General features: G+C 36.6%; 1 protein-coding gene across 5 annotated transcripts in view; it reads left to right on the plus strand.

Moving 5' to 3' along the window:
- LOC145678738 (mitochondrial glutathione transporter SLC25A40-like) overlaps nucleotides 1-20,086 on the plus strand; it is a 61,477-nt gene that overhangs the window by 25,974 nt on the left and 15,417 nt on the right. For all 5 annotated transcript variants that reach the window (XM_081749189.1, XM_081749193.1, XM_081749190.1 and 2 more), the window contains exons 5-6: nucleotides 12,389-12,486; nucleotides 18,076-18,157. In XM_081749189.1, coding sequence (XP_081605315.1) covers nucleotides 12,389-12,486; nucleotides 18,076-18,157 — 180 coding nt within the window. The remainder of the gene's footprint in view (nucleotides 1-12,388; nucleotides 12,487-18,075; nucleotides 18,158-20,086) is intronic.

Genomic DNA, 20,086 nt, shown 5'->3' on the forward strand with positions numbered 1-20,086 from the left:
TTATTTTGTGCATCTTGTTCGAAACTTGTATATATATATATATATATATATATATATATATACCTTTACTCACACAACAACGCAGCAAAGATATTATTTCATTTATGATTATGTTTGACATTAGCATCACGATATCTCGCATGTCTGTTTTCTATTCAGCATTTTTATCGAATAGTAAAGTCAAGCATACAAAAACAAAAGTAGTTAAGATTCGACCCCGTCTGCTTCGTGGAAATTCGTTACGCTAACCATCAAACCATACCAAAGTCTGGTAAAAGTTAATAATTTTGACCTCTCTCCCTGCCTGATTCTTTGATTGTAAGTAGTGTATGTAACTGTTAGAAATATGTCACTGTTAATATTGTTACCGTAAAAAGAAACATTACATATAATATGTTTAATAGCGTTTTTTCATATAGAATCTATACAGTACAAAAATGAACTCTTAATTTTTATTGGCAATGAACGACACGCTTAATACCATAGAAGTTTGTTTTTAACACTTCTCAAACTATACATTAGAATTGACCTTGAGGCATGTCGTTCTGTCCTTGTCGAAGTCTTCTATCTATTGATGTTAAGGGGTCTAATCACTGCAAAATTGAAATTCCACTAATTTTACAGTAATTGCGATATCTTCAAATAGGTAACAAATTAATTGAAATGTGGAACAAGAGCACTTAGACAAGAATAGTTTGCATGAGGTACCGTCATCTCCAGTCAGCTAGTAGCTTTCCGTTAGCAGCCATTTAAAAATGCGAAAATAAATGCCGATTTTCTAAATGGCTGGAAATCAAAAGCAGATAAGTGAGTCGTGATAACGCTACCTCATGTAAAATAATATTGTCTAGGGAGCTTTTGTTCCACATTTCGGTTATATTTTATTTATTTGAAGATATCCCGTAAATACTGTAAAATTAGCGGTATTTTAATTTCGCTGTGATGGGGCCCCTAAAGTCTCATCTTTGTACACGTTGGCAACGTGCATGTGTACAAAACTGGGATGTAGCGGTTTAACATTTCGAAGATTTGGTAGGTACACACATGTTGCTTCTGTGAAGAACATACCAAAATTCAAAGTAAATCATTGAGATGAAATTACGTTAGTGCACAAAAGATGGGCTTAAAAGCTCAAACGAACAATGGATGAGTGAGAAATATTCCGGAACACTATTAAGTGTCTTAATTTGTTTTCAGCCTCCTGTAAAACTTTAAACTTCTGTGGAGGAGGAGGGGAGGCTGGAGTGGGTATGGAGGACGGATCGCCGCTTCAGCGATTTAATTTTATTAAACTAGTATCGCCACATAGTTCACAAATTGCAGTACCAAGAATTTTTACCCTCTTTATGCCTTGAAAGTAGACAGAATAGCGTAGGCAGTAAGACGTCTGCCTTCCAACTTGAAGGCCCGGGTTGGATCTCAGGTATGTGCTGGATATATGTTCTTGTATCTTCATTCCATTGCGGATGAGGTTCAAGTAAAAACATCCTTCGAAAATCAAGGGAAGGAAAGGTCGAGGAGGAGTGTTCGCAATCTAAATTACATAACTCTGGAAAAACAATTTCGAGCTGGCCGAGGTACGGCCGTTATAACGAAGAGTGAGCGAATTAGTTGTACAAAAAAAAGGGAAGGGAATGAGATGCTTGGGATGGAATAAAACTACTCATGAAGGGAAGGGTTCAGTTACTCATGAAGGGTAAGGCAGTGAATCTAAAAGCCCACGACAGCGCTTTGTCCATGGTTTACTGCTAATATGAATAAAATGTAAATTTCAGAGCATCCAGTTAAGTGAGACTGGATGTAGAGAGTATTTAAATGCATGCCCTAATTCTAGATTCACTTCAATTTCTAGGGGAAAAATGGAGACTAAAAATGTTCAATATAGAATGAATTGATTGTAGCTTTTCAACTTCCTAAAATTGAAGTTAAGAAATGGGATTGAAAATAACTATATATATATATATATATATATATATATATATATATATATATATATATATGACTTCAAATAATAAAAAGTTACGAGTCATCACACTAAACTTTTCCGCTGCTATTTGCAGTCAGACACTGGGTTTGCGCGAATAATTAGGTGTTACATAACGTATTTTCGGAGTGGCCACAATAACTTACATAGGACAGATTTCAATTCGTGAATTGATGGGATTTTGGAATGATCGTTAATAAAAGCAATAGTGTAATAAAATAACTCTGGCATCATCTTGCGTTACGCTCCTGTAGTACTACATATTTTGATCAGTTTTCTCCATTTAGAGAGAACGTTATAACCGTTGTTCCTTGTCGAAAACAACTACTTCCTCCTGTTTTTCCGAAAAGTCCGCTACACACTGCGTTTCGAGGAGCGTGATATCTTCAATATACACGTGAAGAATATAAGGGTAATTGAAAAGGAGCATAAATTTACCGTCATAATTTGAGATCTGTAGTGAATATAATTTTAGTTTGTAATTCAGGTTATTCTTAATCAAAGATATTGGAAGTTATTCGTAAATCACTTTCCCCTTGTGGTCTGACCAGTGTTTCGGATGAGATCTTCAGTATTTCAATAATGTTCTGGAACTATCTCTATTGTCAATAGAGATGCCGTACTTCTTTCATGTAACTGCCTGGGCAAATCTACATATGTATGGTTACCATACTTCCAAGGCTAGTCTTCATGCCCGATGATGATTGACGCGTTATTTGCGTATGGGAGCCTTGTAGTGTTTGAAGTTCTCTGAAGCCTTGGATCAGCGACAAGCTTGCTCATGGGAGTCACATTCAGAGTACGCTGTTACTCTTTTCTCTCCCGGGAAGGTCTGAGACAGGGCCACTAAATGTCCTAGCAGGGCATATGCTTCTAATGAGCAGTGGGATATTAGAAATAAGTCTGAGTGGACAGTGTCTGTGATATTCCGCAGTCTTTTCTACTGTGGTTTGGAGACTATACTGTTGCACTTCAGTTGGAATAATCCCATGGCCAGCAGTTTGAGTTCAATAAGCAAAGTGTTTGTTCACAACTCAATTCAGACTACTCTGTTGCTGGTGCTTTTGGTTGACGAGGATTTCTGCATGAACAAGGATGTTGCCCTAATGCAATAGAACTCAACACTGAGGGCTTATATTTCGTTTTGCAATAGTGGTAACTTAAACAATGTTATGTTTTATGTAGCGATAAAGTAAGTTTTCTCACTAATGCTTAAATGTAATATTTGTAGCATTTTCGTCCTGAACATTTACAGTTCAGGAAGTTAGATTAAGAACTATGAAAATTTTTATTAATGGTATTATTAGTCATAGATTAAAGACTCAAAAGTCTCTCTACAAAACATTTGAAACGAATTTTTGACCAGAAAATATCTCTTGTATATTTTCTCAGTCTCTTTCTATTAATGTGGTAATATTGAGGTTCTCGAAACACTTGAATTACGGAATTCCCAATAAGAATGCATTAATGTTTAGAAATAAAATCCTATAAATATTTGAGACGTTCATTCGAATGTAGAATTGTTTCTTAGATATGAGTGCTTATGTCTAGTTGCCAATGAACTAAAACAAAAAATACTCAGAAGAGTTTGCCATGATGCCTTATCTTCATAAGAATTAATACGTTCAATCTTAACCCATAACTGCCCGAATTAATTTCTTTCCTGATCTTATATTTTCAGTTACGTTTGTTCCATATGATCGTAGTAAATGTGAAAATAACGAAATTTTTGTTGTTGTAATGTGTTCGCTGTGAACCGTGTCCATATGGACACGCTGGGTACTTACGGGAGCCTTTTGAGCAGATTTCCAGCTGATCTTAAAAATTATTCTGATACTTATTTTAACATGTGATTTAGAACTTGTGCCCATACATTCATTCACTCACACACACACACACACACACACACTCTCTCTCTCTCTCTCTCTCTCTCTCTCTCTCTCTCTCTCTCTCTCTCTCTCTCTCTCTCTCTCTCATGTGTTTTTGCGTGTTTGCAAACACATACACTTAAACACATAGGAAACATCAATATAGTAATCTTTGAAGAAGTCTGTTTTTGTATGAGTACAAATGAATGACCATTTGACTACAATATATTTCCTAACGCTGTTTAGTGAGCATCGCTCACACAATGTATTTCGCATCTACGCAGTTGTCTCTGACAATGTTTTTTCACTATTTGGATATGTGAAAACTGGCAACACATTCAACGCACAATCCAACATTGCACTTCACACAGTATGCGAACTGCTGATGACTTCTTGCAAGCATCACCAGCGCACCTTTTCTTTTCATTGTTTTGTATCAGATTGTTCATACTATCAAAGCGGATACTATCGGAAACTCGAACATGAGGCAGTGAAATGAACGGTTGGGCATCCAGCTCGTTTTGGAACACTCATATTTGGAGTAAACCCACTGAGATTATCTATTGTTCCCTCAGCAGTGGCGGAGCCAAGGGTGGGCCTGGGGGGGCCAGGCCCCCTAGCGCCCCCCCCCCCCTCCACACACACAGTGATACTGCTATAGGTCGACAAACGGTGAATTAATAGTGGCCGCAAGTTAAACTACTACCGAAACATATCTCGACAACAAAGTTACCAACTGCAGAATATCGTATGTTGCAATAGTCTGCATTCCGAGCAAAAATCTTCAGGCTCCTTTTTGTTTGGAGTACAGCAAGATCTAATTTGTCCAAATCTGTAAGATGCATGCATTGACCTTAGCATCTGAACGTTCCTTTTAACCTCTATCCCTTATCTGGTTGTCTTCTTTGTTTTCGACAAAAAAAAAAAAAAAAAAAAAAATCAGTCTGCATTCTGATTTGCTTCAATGTTGAAAGTCATACTAAAATAAGATATGCTCCCTTACAAATAGCATGCACTGCAGTTAAACTTTACACTTGATGGACCTATTCTATTAACTAAAGCCTGGGGAAATGAGGCTAACAAAAATCAGTGATTCTTTATAAATAAATCTTTCAAAAGTATTTTCTTTTAAACTATTTTAACTGTAGCTTAATCCCAAAACTGCTACTACTAGAGAAATTCCGAAATTTATCACAGAGCCAGTGCTACAATCTCCTGATTACTAACCACCGAGATGATACAACTTGGTCGTGGCAGTAATGTTTTGCAAAAGTGCAAAAGTGTAGTTACTCCCATGACCAGGTTGTATCATCCTGTTATCTGATGTTTGTGGGACTGGTCTACAGATATTTCATTCAGTAAGTTCAGCCAGTGAATACCAATTTTTATCACAGGTTTATATTAATTCTGCGTCAAAATATGCATTTCTGAGAAAATTAAGCATTAAGCATTTCTGAGAAAATTACATTGTAGGAATTATGCAGAACAGTAAATCAGTGGTGACATGGATTTTCAACAGGATATACTAATTAATGCCCCTCCTTCAAATCTAATCTCAAAACTTACAATATTAATTTAGCATCGACTACAGGATAGTAGCGTTATTTCAACTACATTTGAATGTATTTTAAGGCTTTAAAACATCCGAGACTCAGAGGATAGAAATAAGGGAAATTAATCAATAGGGCCACCGAGGAAGAATATTGGTAATCTCAGTTGAAATTTTTATCCACGAGGGATCAATCACGCCATCTTCCGAATCTTAAGCTGATGTTCTACCGCTGAGCTTTGACCATTCGGTGTAGGTGTGAAGTGTTTGTGTATTTGAATTCATGTCAAATTCTAAAAAGTAGTGAAGGTAAACAAACGAAAGAAAGAAAAGGACCACGTATACTTCTTTTGCTGTAAGGAGTCCCGATTAAATGTCTGTTCTAACACTATTTGATATTAGGGAAAGAAAAACATATTTCCTCTTTTTGCTTCAAAGAGTGCTCACTTCATTTTAATAACGTAAAGGCACATTCATTACTCAGTTTTAGAGCTCAAGGGTAAAAGTAACAAAAAGTAATTGAACTACGGCCAGATCAAAACAAGATACTGGAACGGGGGCAGTTGCCCGGGCGCCAGCAAACTAATATGTGTGTTTATTGGTGTGGATGTAGATGAAACGGGTACTAATCGCAAAATTTGCCCTGGGCACCAAATGTCTAGTTTCGTCACTGATTAGGCTACCATTTTTTAGAGCGTGAAATTTTGACATTTTTCTGAAATATTAAGAATACATGATAATTATTGGCAGTTTACTTTAGAGTGAAACTTAAGCTTCAAGAACAAGGCTTATAATTTAAAGTAGGTGGAACGGCAAATCACTGTTCTGTTAGAGTTCAGTTCCTGTTTCTGTGCGACGTTTGTTTCGTAAGCACTTTTGTCCTCGTACATCACATTTTACTTTATTATTATTATTAATACAGTTTATCTACCAAACAACTATTTATATTATTATGCGGTATTAAACCAAATCTGGAACTTGTGATATTTATTTACTTCCATCATTCCACCCGGGAAATAAATGTCATCTATACGAGATGGAATGTTTCCGGGTAAAATTTAATATTACAGCTGCCATGCTGTAACTTTGAGCTTCGCCTTATTTCAAGTAGATGCAGACATGTCGGAAGGTTTGATTCTTGTAGATTCACTAGTTCAAACGCTGTCGAAAATGTGGTCTGGAGAATATGACTCTCAACGAACAACATTCGAACAAATTTATCAAGAATATTTGTCGATATGCATAGAAAATGGTCTTGAAATTCCAGAGCCGGAAACAGATAGGCTATAGGGGTTCCTTGTGGAAACGAATTACACATTCCCCATCGAAATATCACAAATTCATTTTGGATGAATCTCTTCCTTCATTGGAGACAGAAAACGAATTTTCTAAAGATAATATATTAAGAGACCTTTTTCTTCCTACTATTGATAAAGCAATCACTGAGACGGAAAAACGCTTTGGATCATGTAGCAAAATCATTAGATAAATCACCACTCTACACCGAAAAGGTGAAAACTTTCTAAATTACAACATTGTGGAGCATATGGTCCAGTATTATGCAAGTGATCTGGAAATATTTAAATGTAAACTCAAAATCCTCCCAGACAATTAAGTTGTATGAAGACGAGAGAAAACCAAAGTTGATTCCTTGGTGAATTTCGTTCATCTTTGCGTCTACAAAAACGCATTCCTAGAAACCAACAAGATGCATATAATCTCTATATAAGTTTCTAGTGCTACATGTGAAAGACCATTCTTATGTTTGAAAAGATTAAATATATATAGGCAATTCAATGACTGATGATAGGTTGAAAAACTTAGGATTACTTTATATTGAAGAAAATTGCTAAATCGTTAGATCTTGAAGTTGTTGATACGTTTGCTGCTGCCCACAAGAATAGAAAGATCATCTTTAAGTCGAGGCATGAACCTCTAAGTTATTTTCTTGACCTGTAAAAGTGTATTTCTCTGCTTCCACTTAAATCTACCAGTCACACATTTTAAATGCAGCGATTAAATTACTATTTACTTATATTGGAAATCGATTGTATTAATGTATCCTAGTTGTTTGAAGTAGTAAATTCTTACATTTTCACCGTAAAAGAGTAAAATCATGAACAACAAAGATGAAAACATTCACCTTGAAAACACACACACACACACACACACACACACATATATATATATATATATATATAATATATAAATTCATTCATTCATTGGAGATGGCCCCCTCAAAATTTTCTTGGGCCCTTCATTGCCCCCCCCCCTGAGAAAAATTCTAGTTACGCTACTGTCCCTCAGCGTCTTCATCTGCTCTGCACTGCAGGATCAGGTGGAGAGATGGAAAGTGAATGAGCTACTGGAGCAACTGTACTTAGGCCTATATTTTTAGCAATTCTAAAAATTGAAGTGACCTCTGGGGGGAACCTGCTCTGGAACCTACCCCCCCCCCCCCCCAAAAAAAAATAGCTGTTTCCATAATTATGAGTACGTAATATTCTTCCATAATTGAGTACACAATATTCTTCTATCTTGTTACTCATTTAACTACAATAATTACAAAAAAAATAAAATATATAGGGTTATAAATTGTTGTAATAATATATTGCTTTAAATGCATTAAGAGCAGATGCTTCTGTGAACATTGGTTGCAATAATTTGACTAGACCCAAATTTTACTTTATAAAGTGCACGAGTTACGCACGTATTTCTATACTCTATATACAAAAAGGGAAACTGAATTTACAGTTTTCATGTGGCAATTAGTACAAAACTATTATGAATCGAGAAACTAACATTTTGTGCATAGTGTACAAGGGTTCTATTTTCTGATACTCATACACGGAGTGCGTCATATAAGGAATCACTTCCGGTTATTTTCGTTCATAATTAGACCAAATTGACATCATTACTGCCAGCGTGTCCATACGGACATGCATCAATTTGTTTACGTGCTGAATGCACAGGATTATGAACAAGCTAGTTCTAACAGTATAACATGTTAGACTACAATGTTGGTTAATAACATACAGTTATGGCCCAATAATCAATTGTAATAATTACATATCTGGTATCTAGTCATACTTTCCCAGTGTAAAGGAACGCCGCCAGAAGTATTCAAATGGACTGGTTTTAACTGCCTTCTTTCTAGACTCTGCACTATGCAAACGAGGCACACATGTTTAGCCACTCCTAACAGAGAGCCAGGTCAAAAAAATTCCACATACAAAATCTCCCAGGCATAAAAGTTATTCCTATTTGCGTGTCCATATGGACACGCTGGGCAGTTGTGTTAATATAGCCGATTGGTAACAAGGAGCCACATTGAGATATAATCAAGTCTACTTCTGACAAGTGTTAAATACAGATATAAAAGCATGAAAATTGTGGAAGTCGGGTGTTCTTTATTACGAATCCTGAAAGTATATATACCTAGGTATATATATATTTGGTCTAGGAATTAATTCGTGCGGGTGGACAAGAGATGGCGCAACGAACGGAGCGTCCCACAGTTCCGTGTATCCACACATGTGTTGCAAACCCCTGTCATCGCGTATCGTTCGTAGTATAGGGCAGTGGATTAAAGCGTCAACAACACCAGTTTGTAGTTAAGTGAACATGGCGTAATTTGTGCCTGATAAAGTGTTTTTGCGGGGTGTCCTGCTGCATTACTTTAACATGCAGAAAAGTGCGACTGAAAGTCATCGTATTTTGGTGGAAGTGTATGGTGACCATGCTCTAGCTGAGCGAACGTGTCAGAGGTGGTTTGCACGGTTTAGAAGTGATGATTTCGGCTTGGCAGACCAAGAGCGAGCTGGACAGCCAAAAAAAATTCAAGACGAAGAATTGACAGCATTGCTCGAGCAGGATTCGTGTCAAACGCAGGAACAACTTGCAGCAGCATTAGGCGTTGATCAAACAACAGTCTCCAAACGCTTGAAAGCCATGGGAATGATTCAAAAGATGTCACATTGGGTTCCACATGAATTGAAAGACAGAGACGTTGAAAGACGAAAAACCATTTGCGAATTGCTGCTTCAACGACAGAGCAGAAAGGGGTTTCTGCATCGAATTATTACGGGTGATGAGAAGTGGATCCATTACGAGAACCCTAAACGAAAAAAGGCCTGGGTGAAACCAGGTGAACCAGGTCCATCACAACCAAAACGAGATATTCACTGTGCATATGGTGGGATATGAAAGGTGTGGTGTACTATGAGCTGCTGCAACCGGGTGAAACTATGAATGGAGAACGTTATCGACGACAATTAATGCGTTTGAAGCAAGCTCTGGCCAGAACACGACCAGAATGGGAGAAAAGACATGATAAACTTATTGTTCAACATGATAACGCTCGCCCACATGTCGCAAAACCGGTCAAAACCTATTTAGAAAATGTCGGATGGGAAGTTTTACCCCACCCGCCGTATTCACCAGACGTTGCTCCTTCGGACTACTACTTGTTCGATTGCAAGAACAACGATTTGATTGGACAGCGGTTTACTTCTTCAGAAGATATCGAAACATGGGTCTCTGACTGGATCGCTTCCAAGGATGAGGACTTCTTTCGCCACGGAATCCGTACATTGCCTGACAGATGGGCGAAAGTGGTGGCTAGCGATGGACAATATTTTTCTTAAGGTATTTACGTATTTTGTGTTTGTACTACAGCTTCAATGTGTGCGTACCAACCGCACGAATTAATTCCTAGACCAAATATATAAAATAAGAATTTACTATTGATGAGAATTTCCAAATCATTTACCTTTTGGCATCTTTTGATACTTAAGTTACTGATTTTATAATCAAAATAAATGGGATTATTTTTTCTGGAAAATGTGATTGCGATACATTTATTTATATTGAAATGCACTTTATTTTGAAGTTTTCAGTGACAGCGATTGAAATCTTGTAGCTTCCAAAAATCATCAGCCTCTTATTTGTCTGTGCAGTTTCATATCTTCGGTGTACAATAAACAGTTTTAATATTTAACAGACTGCAAATCATTGGTAAATAACTCAAAAACTAAATACGGCTATACCTCTCATCAGTAAATTCATTATATATACCATTGCACTTCGAAGTTTTGGTCAAAAGTATTGTCGAAATTAGCGGTTGGAATACCTGTATTCAGTTTGTAATTCGAGTAACCCAAACGTTTTGGTATCTTGGTATCTTAAAGTTAACGAGTGATCATTTCTGCTAGTCTTACGTTAAACTTGATCTCGGAACTCATCAATAGTAATGACTGTATATACAATAACAGGTGTTTGATATTGCCTGGACAGTCAAGTCAAACGAAAGCAATTTTTCTCAACTTTTCTGGCCTCACTAAAGACTATTCAAAGGTATTATGTTACTTTAATATAGTACCATCCACTGTTAGACCCTCAGATACTTACAATCAGGGTTGGCAAAAACCATGGTTTTTATTTAAAAAAAAAAAAAAAAAAAAAAAAAAGTTTTTGGTTTAAACCAGGTTTTTATGGCTTAAATAATTTGCTCTATGTAGTCATATCATATATGGACAGAAATAAGTGTATTTTGCCTTGATATTATGCAACAACCGGGTTATGCTGGAAGGGGTCACATAAGCTTAAAGCGGAATAAAAACCGCTTCTCGAGTTACATCCGAGAGAAATTGTCCTCCATTTGAACTCGGAATCAGGACTAATTGGCCACAAATGCGATACGTCTGCTGACTCACTCACGAAGGAATCCTGATAAAAAGATACGTTGTACTGATCTTTACATGCTTCTTAATATACCTGTCAAGAGTCATTTCAGAAGAACAAAAAGATAAACAGTTGCACAAGTGAAACCATTACACAGAATTACATATGAACAATTTCAAAGTACTGCTGAGTACAGAAGAACTAATTTAGTTCAAGTTAGTTAACGACTTTTATTGGTCCAAATTAAAGAAATACACCGACTTAATCTGCATATCAATAAGAAAAGTGAATAAAGATGCGAATTATTTGAGTCCACTTTGGTGCAGACTCATTTATACATAAATAGACACCAAAGATACTTATTTCACTAAATGCCTCTCGTGGGGTCTGTATGACCCCCCCCCCCACTCACACACACAAAGTACGGCATTTTCGATGTATTTTATCAATAGTAAACATTGAAACGCAACAATATTTAGAATTTTTCTTCGATTGCAATTACATAACTACAAAAAATCACAAAATAAACATTTATAAAAAAAAAAAGTTGCTTTTGTAGTATAATCTTTTTGAGTAATGAATGGGGAATTTAGGTCTGAATATAATACGAATAATATACGGGAGTGAAACGTGATAACCCACAAATGTGTGTTCATCAAGATTTTACAAACACACTTTCACGAACATTTTTTTGTTTTTTGGTTTAAACCAGTTGGTTTTTTTGAAAAAAAAAAACAGCTGGTTTAAACGTTGGTTTAAACCACCTTGGTTTTAAACCAGCCGATCCAATTGAGATTTCTGCTTACAATTGAGATTTCTTTTAATTTTTCCTTTTGCAATAAATGTATCCTTATATGAATTCCTAACAAATTGACAATAATACCTGATTCTAGATTTTTTCAGCATGACATACATCTTTACTTGGTAAGACGAGAATACGTGTATTTCAGCGATCCATTTCATCTATTTGAACCTTTAATTTATCGATCTCTCTTTTAAGACAAATTTTGGTTTTGTAATTCTTCAGTAGTATTCATGCATTTGTTCAATTTCTCAGTTTGAGATTACAGCTCAAGTTTTTCATAGATGGTGTTTAAGAAAGAGTCTTAACTCCTCCTCCAGTTTGAGCCCGTAATGTTATTCACTAGCTTTTTAATTGATAATAACAAATTATGTACTTTGAAAAAGTTGGAAATTTTTCGGCCATGTCCATAGAACTGTCATCAGATGAATTTCCGTCTGATGAGTGACTGCTTAGTATCGTATTTGAATTTCTTTCAGTAATTGCAGTTTTTATATTTACAGCTATATACTGGTTGAATTATGAAAGCTTGAAAACCGCTTGGGGTCAGCCATCACCACCTTTGCCTTTTAGTTTCACAGCTGGTGCCATATCAGGAGCGGTAAGTGTTTTCATTATAAATAGCTGAAGTAACTTAGATTGAATTTAATACACGTTCACAGTTTGAGTAAACTACTGCTAAGTAATCCAGGTTATCATATTTTTGATGCAGAAATTTCCTTCCACACTTTGACAGTTCCAGGTTAAGAAAAATGTCCAATTGTTATGTCCCTCACAGGTTTTCAACGTCATTTGTATAACCAAAGGTCATCAACTATTTCAGATCTCAATCAGCTTCCTTAGCAAGTTTTTATTATTAGTCTGTCTTTTAACTTGCTTTGAAGATGAAAACAAGTAGGTCATAGAAAGTTGTATGGAATGTAATTTTAAATCTATTAACAATGGCCTATTGTGATATCCCGAAGCCGTCTTGATATTTAATATTTTACTTGTTTAATGGTGATTTGAATTTGGGTGTTATTATCCTACTAACTGAAAAAAATATATAAGAATTAGTGGAGAAACTGAGAAAATTTGGCATGTTCTTTGATCAGAATTTCCACCCAGTAAAATTTTTTCATACCAAGTTCTGTAGTAATTAGAGCTACAGTTTCTTTCGGTAAGTGTATTGACATTAAACGTTGTTTCGTTTGAAAATAAACCTCTGCTTGTATGTTTGTCGACTTCGAACTTGAAGGAAAAGCATGTAATATGGCATGAGCATTTGGTACGCGTTCAGTGAAGAAGTTTTCCAAACCATTGTTGAATGGTGGACTGGCAGAGGCAGGTATATGTAGATATTTGTGAAGGAAAGTCAAGCAGTAAGACGCCTGAGAAATTCAGATTTTTAAAACTGCCCCTAACGAACATAAAATGATCGGAAACTTAGGCAAGAAATCCTAATTTCAACTTGTCATCCGCCGTGCAGGGTCCATTAACGGTCCATCTGGTTGCAATAATGTGAACAGACTTTGGAGGAGATGGCTGAAATTCAGGGAAGACTGTCTAGATTCTATATTCGAAGAGCAAATTGTCCTAAAATGGATGGAACATAATCAAAAAGCACGAAACATTAATGTCAATGGAAAATAAAGAAAATGAAGTCCAAATATCTACAGAAACTAATAAAGAGGTTGGCGAATGAAAGCATATTCGAAAGATCTAATGAAGAGCTTAAAAACGATGTATAGCATGTATGGTAAATATGAATAGGACATTGTCGAAAGTAAAGTTGAGTAAATTCAATGATAATGATAAAGTATATGCATCATCTTTGAATTACCCAGAGCGCCCTACGCGGAAGTTTTCCTGCTTGAAATATGTCGCATCTGGATTTGAAATCCCTAAACTCGATTTAGCATGCAACATGACCTAATCACGTGACAGTCTGGTGTTCATGGCAAACCGGATAGGCTCTTTTTCCTCTAAAAGTGGAGAGCATAATAAAGCTTCGTGTATCTTTTTTTTTTTTTTCCTTTTTTTCTTTACTGAAAAGGAAGAGGTTCCGTAATATTTCTATATTGAAGGGACAACTGGATTACAAGCATATATCATTGCAGTAGAATGGATTGGATAATTTTGAGTGCAACTTCCTGTTGAGCATCGAGCCGTATGAGGCGTGGGCCTACAACTTAAGTGGGACCCGAACCACGTGAACTTTCATTGGATATCTAACTCTGGTCTCCTGCGCAAAAGGCGCGTACTCTGACAGCAGTAGAATTAAATTGCTGTCTTATTTAAGACTGCCATATTCTCTGCTGTGACATAATGCTTTGCTCTATTACTTCATGAAGACAGTGCAATTGCACATTTAGGAAATTCAGTTTTATTTGACAAAATTAAGTAGTATGACTACGGTATGAATGCGATATTTCTGATGTAGATTTAACAGGGTGCCCATCCAGTCGTGAATAGGCGTGTCTTTCGTATGCCGTGAAAAAACGTGAAGGAAGATGTAAATTTCATTATTAAACCTTTAAAATCCATAAAATGTTCAAATTAATATTTATCAAACTTGAGTTGTTTTTGTATGGTTAGTAAAAATTGCCACATACGCTCGCATACCCGCACTTATTATTATTATTATTATTATTATTATTATTATTATTATTATTATTATTATTATTATTATTATTATTACTAAAATTGCGACATCAAAATACGGATGCGGCTTTTACATGGGTCGTTCAAAACTGTGGTCTGTGGAATCCGGAAGTTCAGTGCCACGTTCGCGAAACTATTGACTTCTGTCCTTAACCACCTGGATCCAGTTTCTACTTTGTATTCCTATTTCTGCGAGATCCATCTTAATATTCTCCTCTTACCTGTGCCTAGGTCTTCCTAATTGTCGTTTTACAATTGGACTTCCAGTTAAAAGCGTTTCTACCTTATATTCTGGCTACATGACCTTGCCTACCTGAGCTCCTAGACTTGATGACCCTAACAGTGTTTAGTAAACGTGTACATTATGTAGTTCCTCATTGCGAAGTTTCCGCCATTCCCTCCATTCTAGTTCCTCTTGGGTCAGAATATTTGTCGAAGGATTTTCTTCTCCAATACTTAGTCTATGTTCTTTCTTCAGAGTAAGTGGCCGTTTCGCAACCATATAAGATAACAAGCATGATTATCGTTTTATATATTGTAAACTTTAAATTCCTCGACAGAATTTGAGCCGATAAAGTATTTTGCATTGAATAATAACACGAATTCCCTGCTTTTAGTCCACATTCAATTCCGGTTGTTCAGAAACCGCGCATTTTTGTCATCGATTTTCGACATAAATATCACTTCGTATTCCTACGTTACACCGGTAATTAATTGAAGGAAAATCAAATGAGGATTATTATAACTAAATTTTCTGGTGCCTATGGTGAAGCGCCAAGACATGAAAGGTTACACAAAGTGAATATATTCTTTTTCTTAAAGATATATGACGCGTTTTTCTTTTCGCAGAAAAGCAACCGTTCGTATGACAAGAGGAATAGGTGGTTATATAATAAGAATAAAAGTACGAATACCCAGAACTTGTATTTTCATATAGAGAAACTGTAAAATTTGGGTGTAGACATTCGTGAACGTGTACGCTATTTTTATACTTTCGATCGTGAAACTGAAAACTGCGAGATCGCCATGAATTCGATCATTTAGCACTCCTTATACATTTCATAATGTGTAGTACTTAGGCACATCGGACAAAAGATTAGTCACTTGCTTCAGAACTACCATTGGTATGTTTCTATGGTAATGGAAAAGTTTTTGCTCTTAAAACCAACCGCCACTGATGTGTGACTTGCAGTTGAGGTGTGCCAATCGGTTGTATAGGAACAGCTCAAGATAGGTCGAAGCAAAGATGGTATAATCGCAAGAGGAGGCAGGGTAATTGTGTTCAGCGGTACTCATGAACATACAATAAATGACGTTTTCCGATTTGTTGGTATATCAAAGCGAACTGTCCAACATCTCGACATGAAATAGCTTAAACATGCTTCTAAACGCATAACTTCATTGTAACTGTAATCGCAAGAAGATCGTAACCCAGAAGGACCGCCAGCGAAGTTCCACAACATCAAGGAAAATGGTTTTCAAACAGGATTACTAGTTATGCATGCAGGACTATCCCAACCAATTTCCGAAAGAACATAGCAAACGGAGTTGAGTTCAACGTCTCACGATTGTGCACCGAGGCAAAGGGAGACTGGGAAGATAGTAGATAACTGTGGAATAAAGTGAGGAAGGGGAAACTTAGATAATCCACGCACACCTGGCTGGGATCGAACCAAGGACCCCACTCTGTACCACTGAGCCACCGCGAAGAACTTCAAGTAAAGAATATTTGGGTTCCAGTACAAGAAAGGAAAAAAGTATAAAATTTCGTCTTTGATGACCTCAGGAACACAGGCGCTGAATTGAATCGAATTAAAAACATAAAGTCTGACGAGTGCACAGAAGGTCCTGTGAAGCATTTCATTGCAGTATAGTTAAAGCTAGAGGTGGTTCGTTTTTTTTAACCCTTTCGAAGAGGGTCATTTTTGACGTTTTCGTAGACTTTGTTAATGAATTATAAGTCAGACTATTTACCCGATTGATATGGTTAAGACTTTTTTTTTTTTTTTTTTTTTAATAGAAGGATACAGCAATTTTATGGCGTAAGTTTTATTAATGTTGCCAACGAGAGGGAAATGTAGGGGTGAAAATTCACAAGAAATTCCCCCTAACTTTTTTTTTTTTTTTGAGCTGGCACCACATGGGTCTATCTATAAAAAAGAAAAAAAAAAAAGTTGACAACGCACAGTGAAAACGTGAAGTCATTGGTTGCCATACAAAGGCAGAAATCAAAAATTCTCCCTCATCGTACACAGGAAATTTTGACACTTTTTGCGCCTCAGAAGGAAAAATCAAGTTATGCGCTGCAGCTTCCCTAATTATCCAATTGAAACTTTCTATGGTGCGTTGTGTAGGCCAAAGACGAGGCTTTCATGTACTGGTACGTCTGTTGCAATGTAACCAATAGAAGGGGAGTTAGTAAACGAATTTGTAAACATAAATTTCAAAATCTTTTCCAAAAAATTGGAAAATTTTAATTTTCCTAGTTCACAACACTGATTGTCCAATTGGTCTAAAAAGAAAAAATTGCCATATGAGGTATATACCTAACAAGTCCTAAGTAGATCTCTGTAAAACGAAGGAAGTTATACTAAAAAACTGAAAAAGAAAATTCGAAATTTCTCGATTTTTTTTACCTTGGGCTCAAATTTGAGGGGGTAATGCGACACACACACACACACAAATCAGGATAAACTATGATCCAATCATATTTAGCATAGAAAACAATCCCGGTATCTTAGTGTTCACACAGGAGAGAAGTATGTGTCACTAGCATTATGACACTTTGGCCACCCTGTCTCGAAAGTGACTGCATCTACTCACACAGATGAATGTAAATATGAATCAGTATTTACGCATGGATGAGTGTTTAACATTTGAGACCTCTTACCTGAACATCCCATATAAAATTTTTAACACAAACCTCCAACGCTTTTCTCACTTTTTTGGTGTGTATCTTTACAATGCGTTGCTAAACTTGACAAAGCAATTTTTCACCCTGATAAACAATTTTAATAAAATACCCGTTGAACTTAAATCCTATATAATTTCATTCCACACTTCCAAGTTATATAGAACAAAAAGTGCTAAAGGAGTCCGCGTATTTATTGAAATTCCCAGGTGTTGCCATTTCTCTCAAGATCATGGTGAATATGCAGTGAACACTTCTATCTTCCAAAATAACTGCCGTATTTACAGGACTCAGGCACCTGGTCTGCCGGACCAAGCTCGTAAATCCACTTGAATATGTTGCTCTGTTTGGAACTACTGGACTTACTAATGAATGGTTTCAGTTCGACGTGCCATACCTGCAACACTTTGTGGGAGCATTTCCAAATAAAATATAGGTAATGTTATGAGTATTCTGTAAGTTCTATGGAGAGGGGTAGGTTTTTTGTCCAGTGTGCTTACCTTTTCTCTTTGAGTAGATATCCAGTGTTCAGAAAAATAATTCTACTAACAAACTGTAATACAACAGTTTTTATGTTACCTTTCGATTTGCATAAAATAAAAATGAACGTATTGATGAACTGTTTTTCTTCCACAGATTGCGGCTGTCATTACGTTACCCTTTGATGTAGTTAAGACGCATAGGCAGATAGAATTAGGAGAGAAAGAAATTTATTCAGGTATGAGTAATTCATGTCTTGATCATTAGCATGTTATTGTGTGGGATCTTTCGGGAAATGTGGGGTATTGTCTTTGTGCTACAAGGGGCAAATCGGTTATATTCGGAACACTTTTGATATCAAGCTAGTGTAATCTTAGTGTCCGTTAATAAGCGAAACTTTATGGCAAAACTCTTTTAAGTGATCAAGAAGCTGGGAATCACGTAAGTTCTAAATGCAGTTATGAGGATATTTAACAGTAGAAACCTTATTATAGATAGTAACTTCATTATTCCAGTGTTCACGTGGTCAGACTGAAGGAATAAGATTGCGAGCAGCATGTTTCGAACCCGAAAATCCGTTTGCGAAGCGATAACTTGGAAAATTCATGTACTGCCATTCCGTGAAAGAAATCAGTAGGCTAAAGCATATCAGTTTGATTTCTTAGGCTCGATGCTACGTATGGCTATCTTTTGCTACTAATGCTCATAAAATATAGGTAAATAAAGCGTGTGTTGGAGTACCACCGACGACAATAAGCAAAACATACGGAAATGACTTACCTAGAAAAATCTGTTACATCTTGAAATTATTCGTCTAGAAGACTTTATAGGCTCCTTCGAACTCTTGGTATAGTGTTTTCCTCGTGTCAGTAGCTGTCCAGTATCGCCGCACCGTAGGTGGCATAGAATGTGACGAAACTCAGTGTCGAGTATTTATGATCAGTCGCAGTCGATCAAGTTCTTTTTAAGTTTCTCGTGGGGTGGAGGATCGTGGATTTTGAATCAGTTTTTTTTTTTTTTGTAAAATTGAGCAATTTCAAAGGAGGTTCTTAACTTACAACCTTTAATATTTAACAAAGGCAAGAGAACAATGTTTCGATCCATGTTAGATCATTTTATGGTTCTATATTTTTTTTTAAAAGTTCAATTGTTTTGGTGTGTCGAACATACGGCAACGTCGAAGAACACATTGACAAATAGTGTGCCAATGGTACTCTTTTCAGAGGGACACCATAGTCTAGTGGTTAGAGCGTTGGACTCACGTCCACGTCGTCCCGGATTCGAATTCCGGCCTGTGCTTCCAAATTTTTTGGCGCTCACCCAGCGTCGTGAGACAAACTGGGGAGTCACGTTAATAAAAGACGCCACTAAATCTAAAGAGCTCCTGGCACGCCTCGTCGCTAGGCTGAACGTAGTTCGGCCGGTCGTTAATAGATGGCATTGAAGCGGCTCATGGCTACAAAGGACTGTTACGCCAAGTGGCTTGGTACTTTTTTCGGTATGTTACGAGGGACGGGGATTGAACTAAAACCGGTTTCTAGAAAAACGATATTTGTTTTCTCCAAAACCGGTTCGGTTTTCACCGAAACTGGTTTCGCTGAAAACTTCTGGAAAACACACAGAATTATTTCTGTGGAAACGGAATCGCTTTCTGGAGAGCAACGAAACACTATTCTGGACAGAAATAGAAACAATTCTGGAAAAAGCCGAACCGGTTTTGAAGAAAACTGAAACCGGATTCTGTGAAAAACGAACCGGTTTTGGAGAAAAACAAAAACCGCTGTTTTTGTGCCCAGTACTAGATTGAACCATTAAGCTTCTGAAAGTATGTAAGGAAAAACTGCGTATGCAAGTTTAGATTGCATAGTCTGAATACACGCTAGATGTTGAATCGTTCTACGAGGGTATTTCCAAAAGTTTCCAGCCTGCCACTGGAATATGTGGCACTCAATAAACCGTTCATGGCATATATTGCCATAGATAGGGCAAATAATGTAATACCAGTTTCAACTGTAGTTGCTTCTGTTTGTTGGAATTAGTCGTTTGAAGCAGTTGCTAGTGTTCCAAAAATTTTCGTGAAAATTTCATATCTTGGATATTAGGAATTCAAGACAAACGCGGAAATAAATCTGCATATAAGCTTCTGTTAGTAATGTCAAGTCAAATC

Source organism: Thermobia domestica, chromosome 2, assembly GCF_964235325.1.
Source record: "Thermobia domestica chromosome 2, izTheDome1.hap1.1, whole genome shotgun sequence".
Classification (NCBI taxonomy): domain Eukaryota; kingdom Metazoa; phylum Arthropoda; class Insecta; order Zygentoma; family Lepismatidae; genus Thermobia; species Thermobia domestica.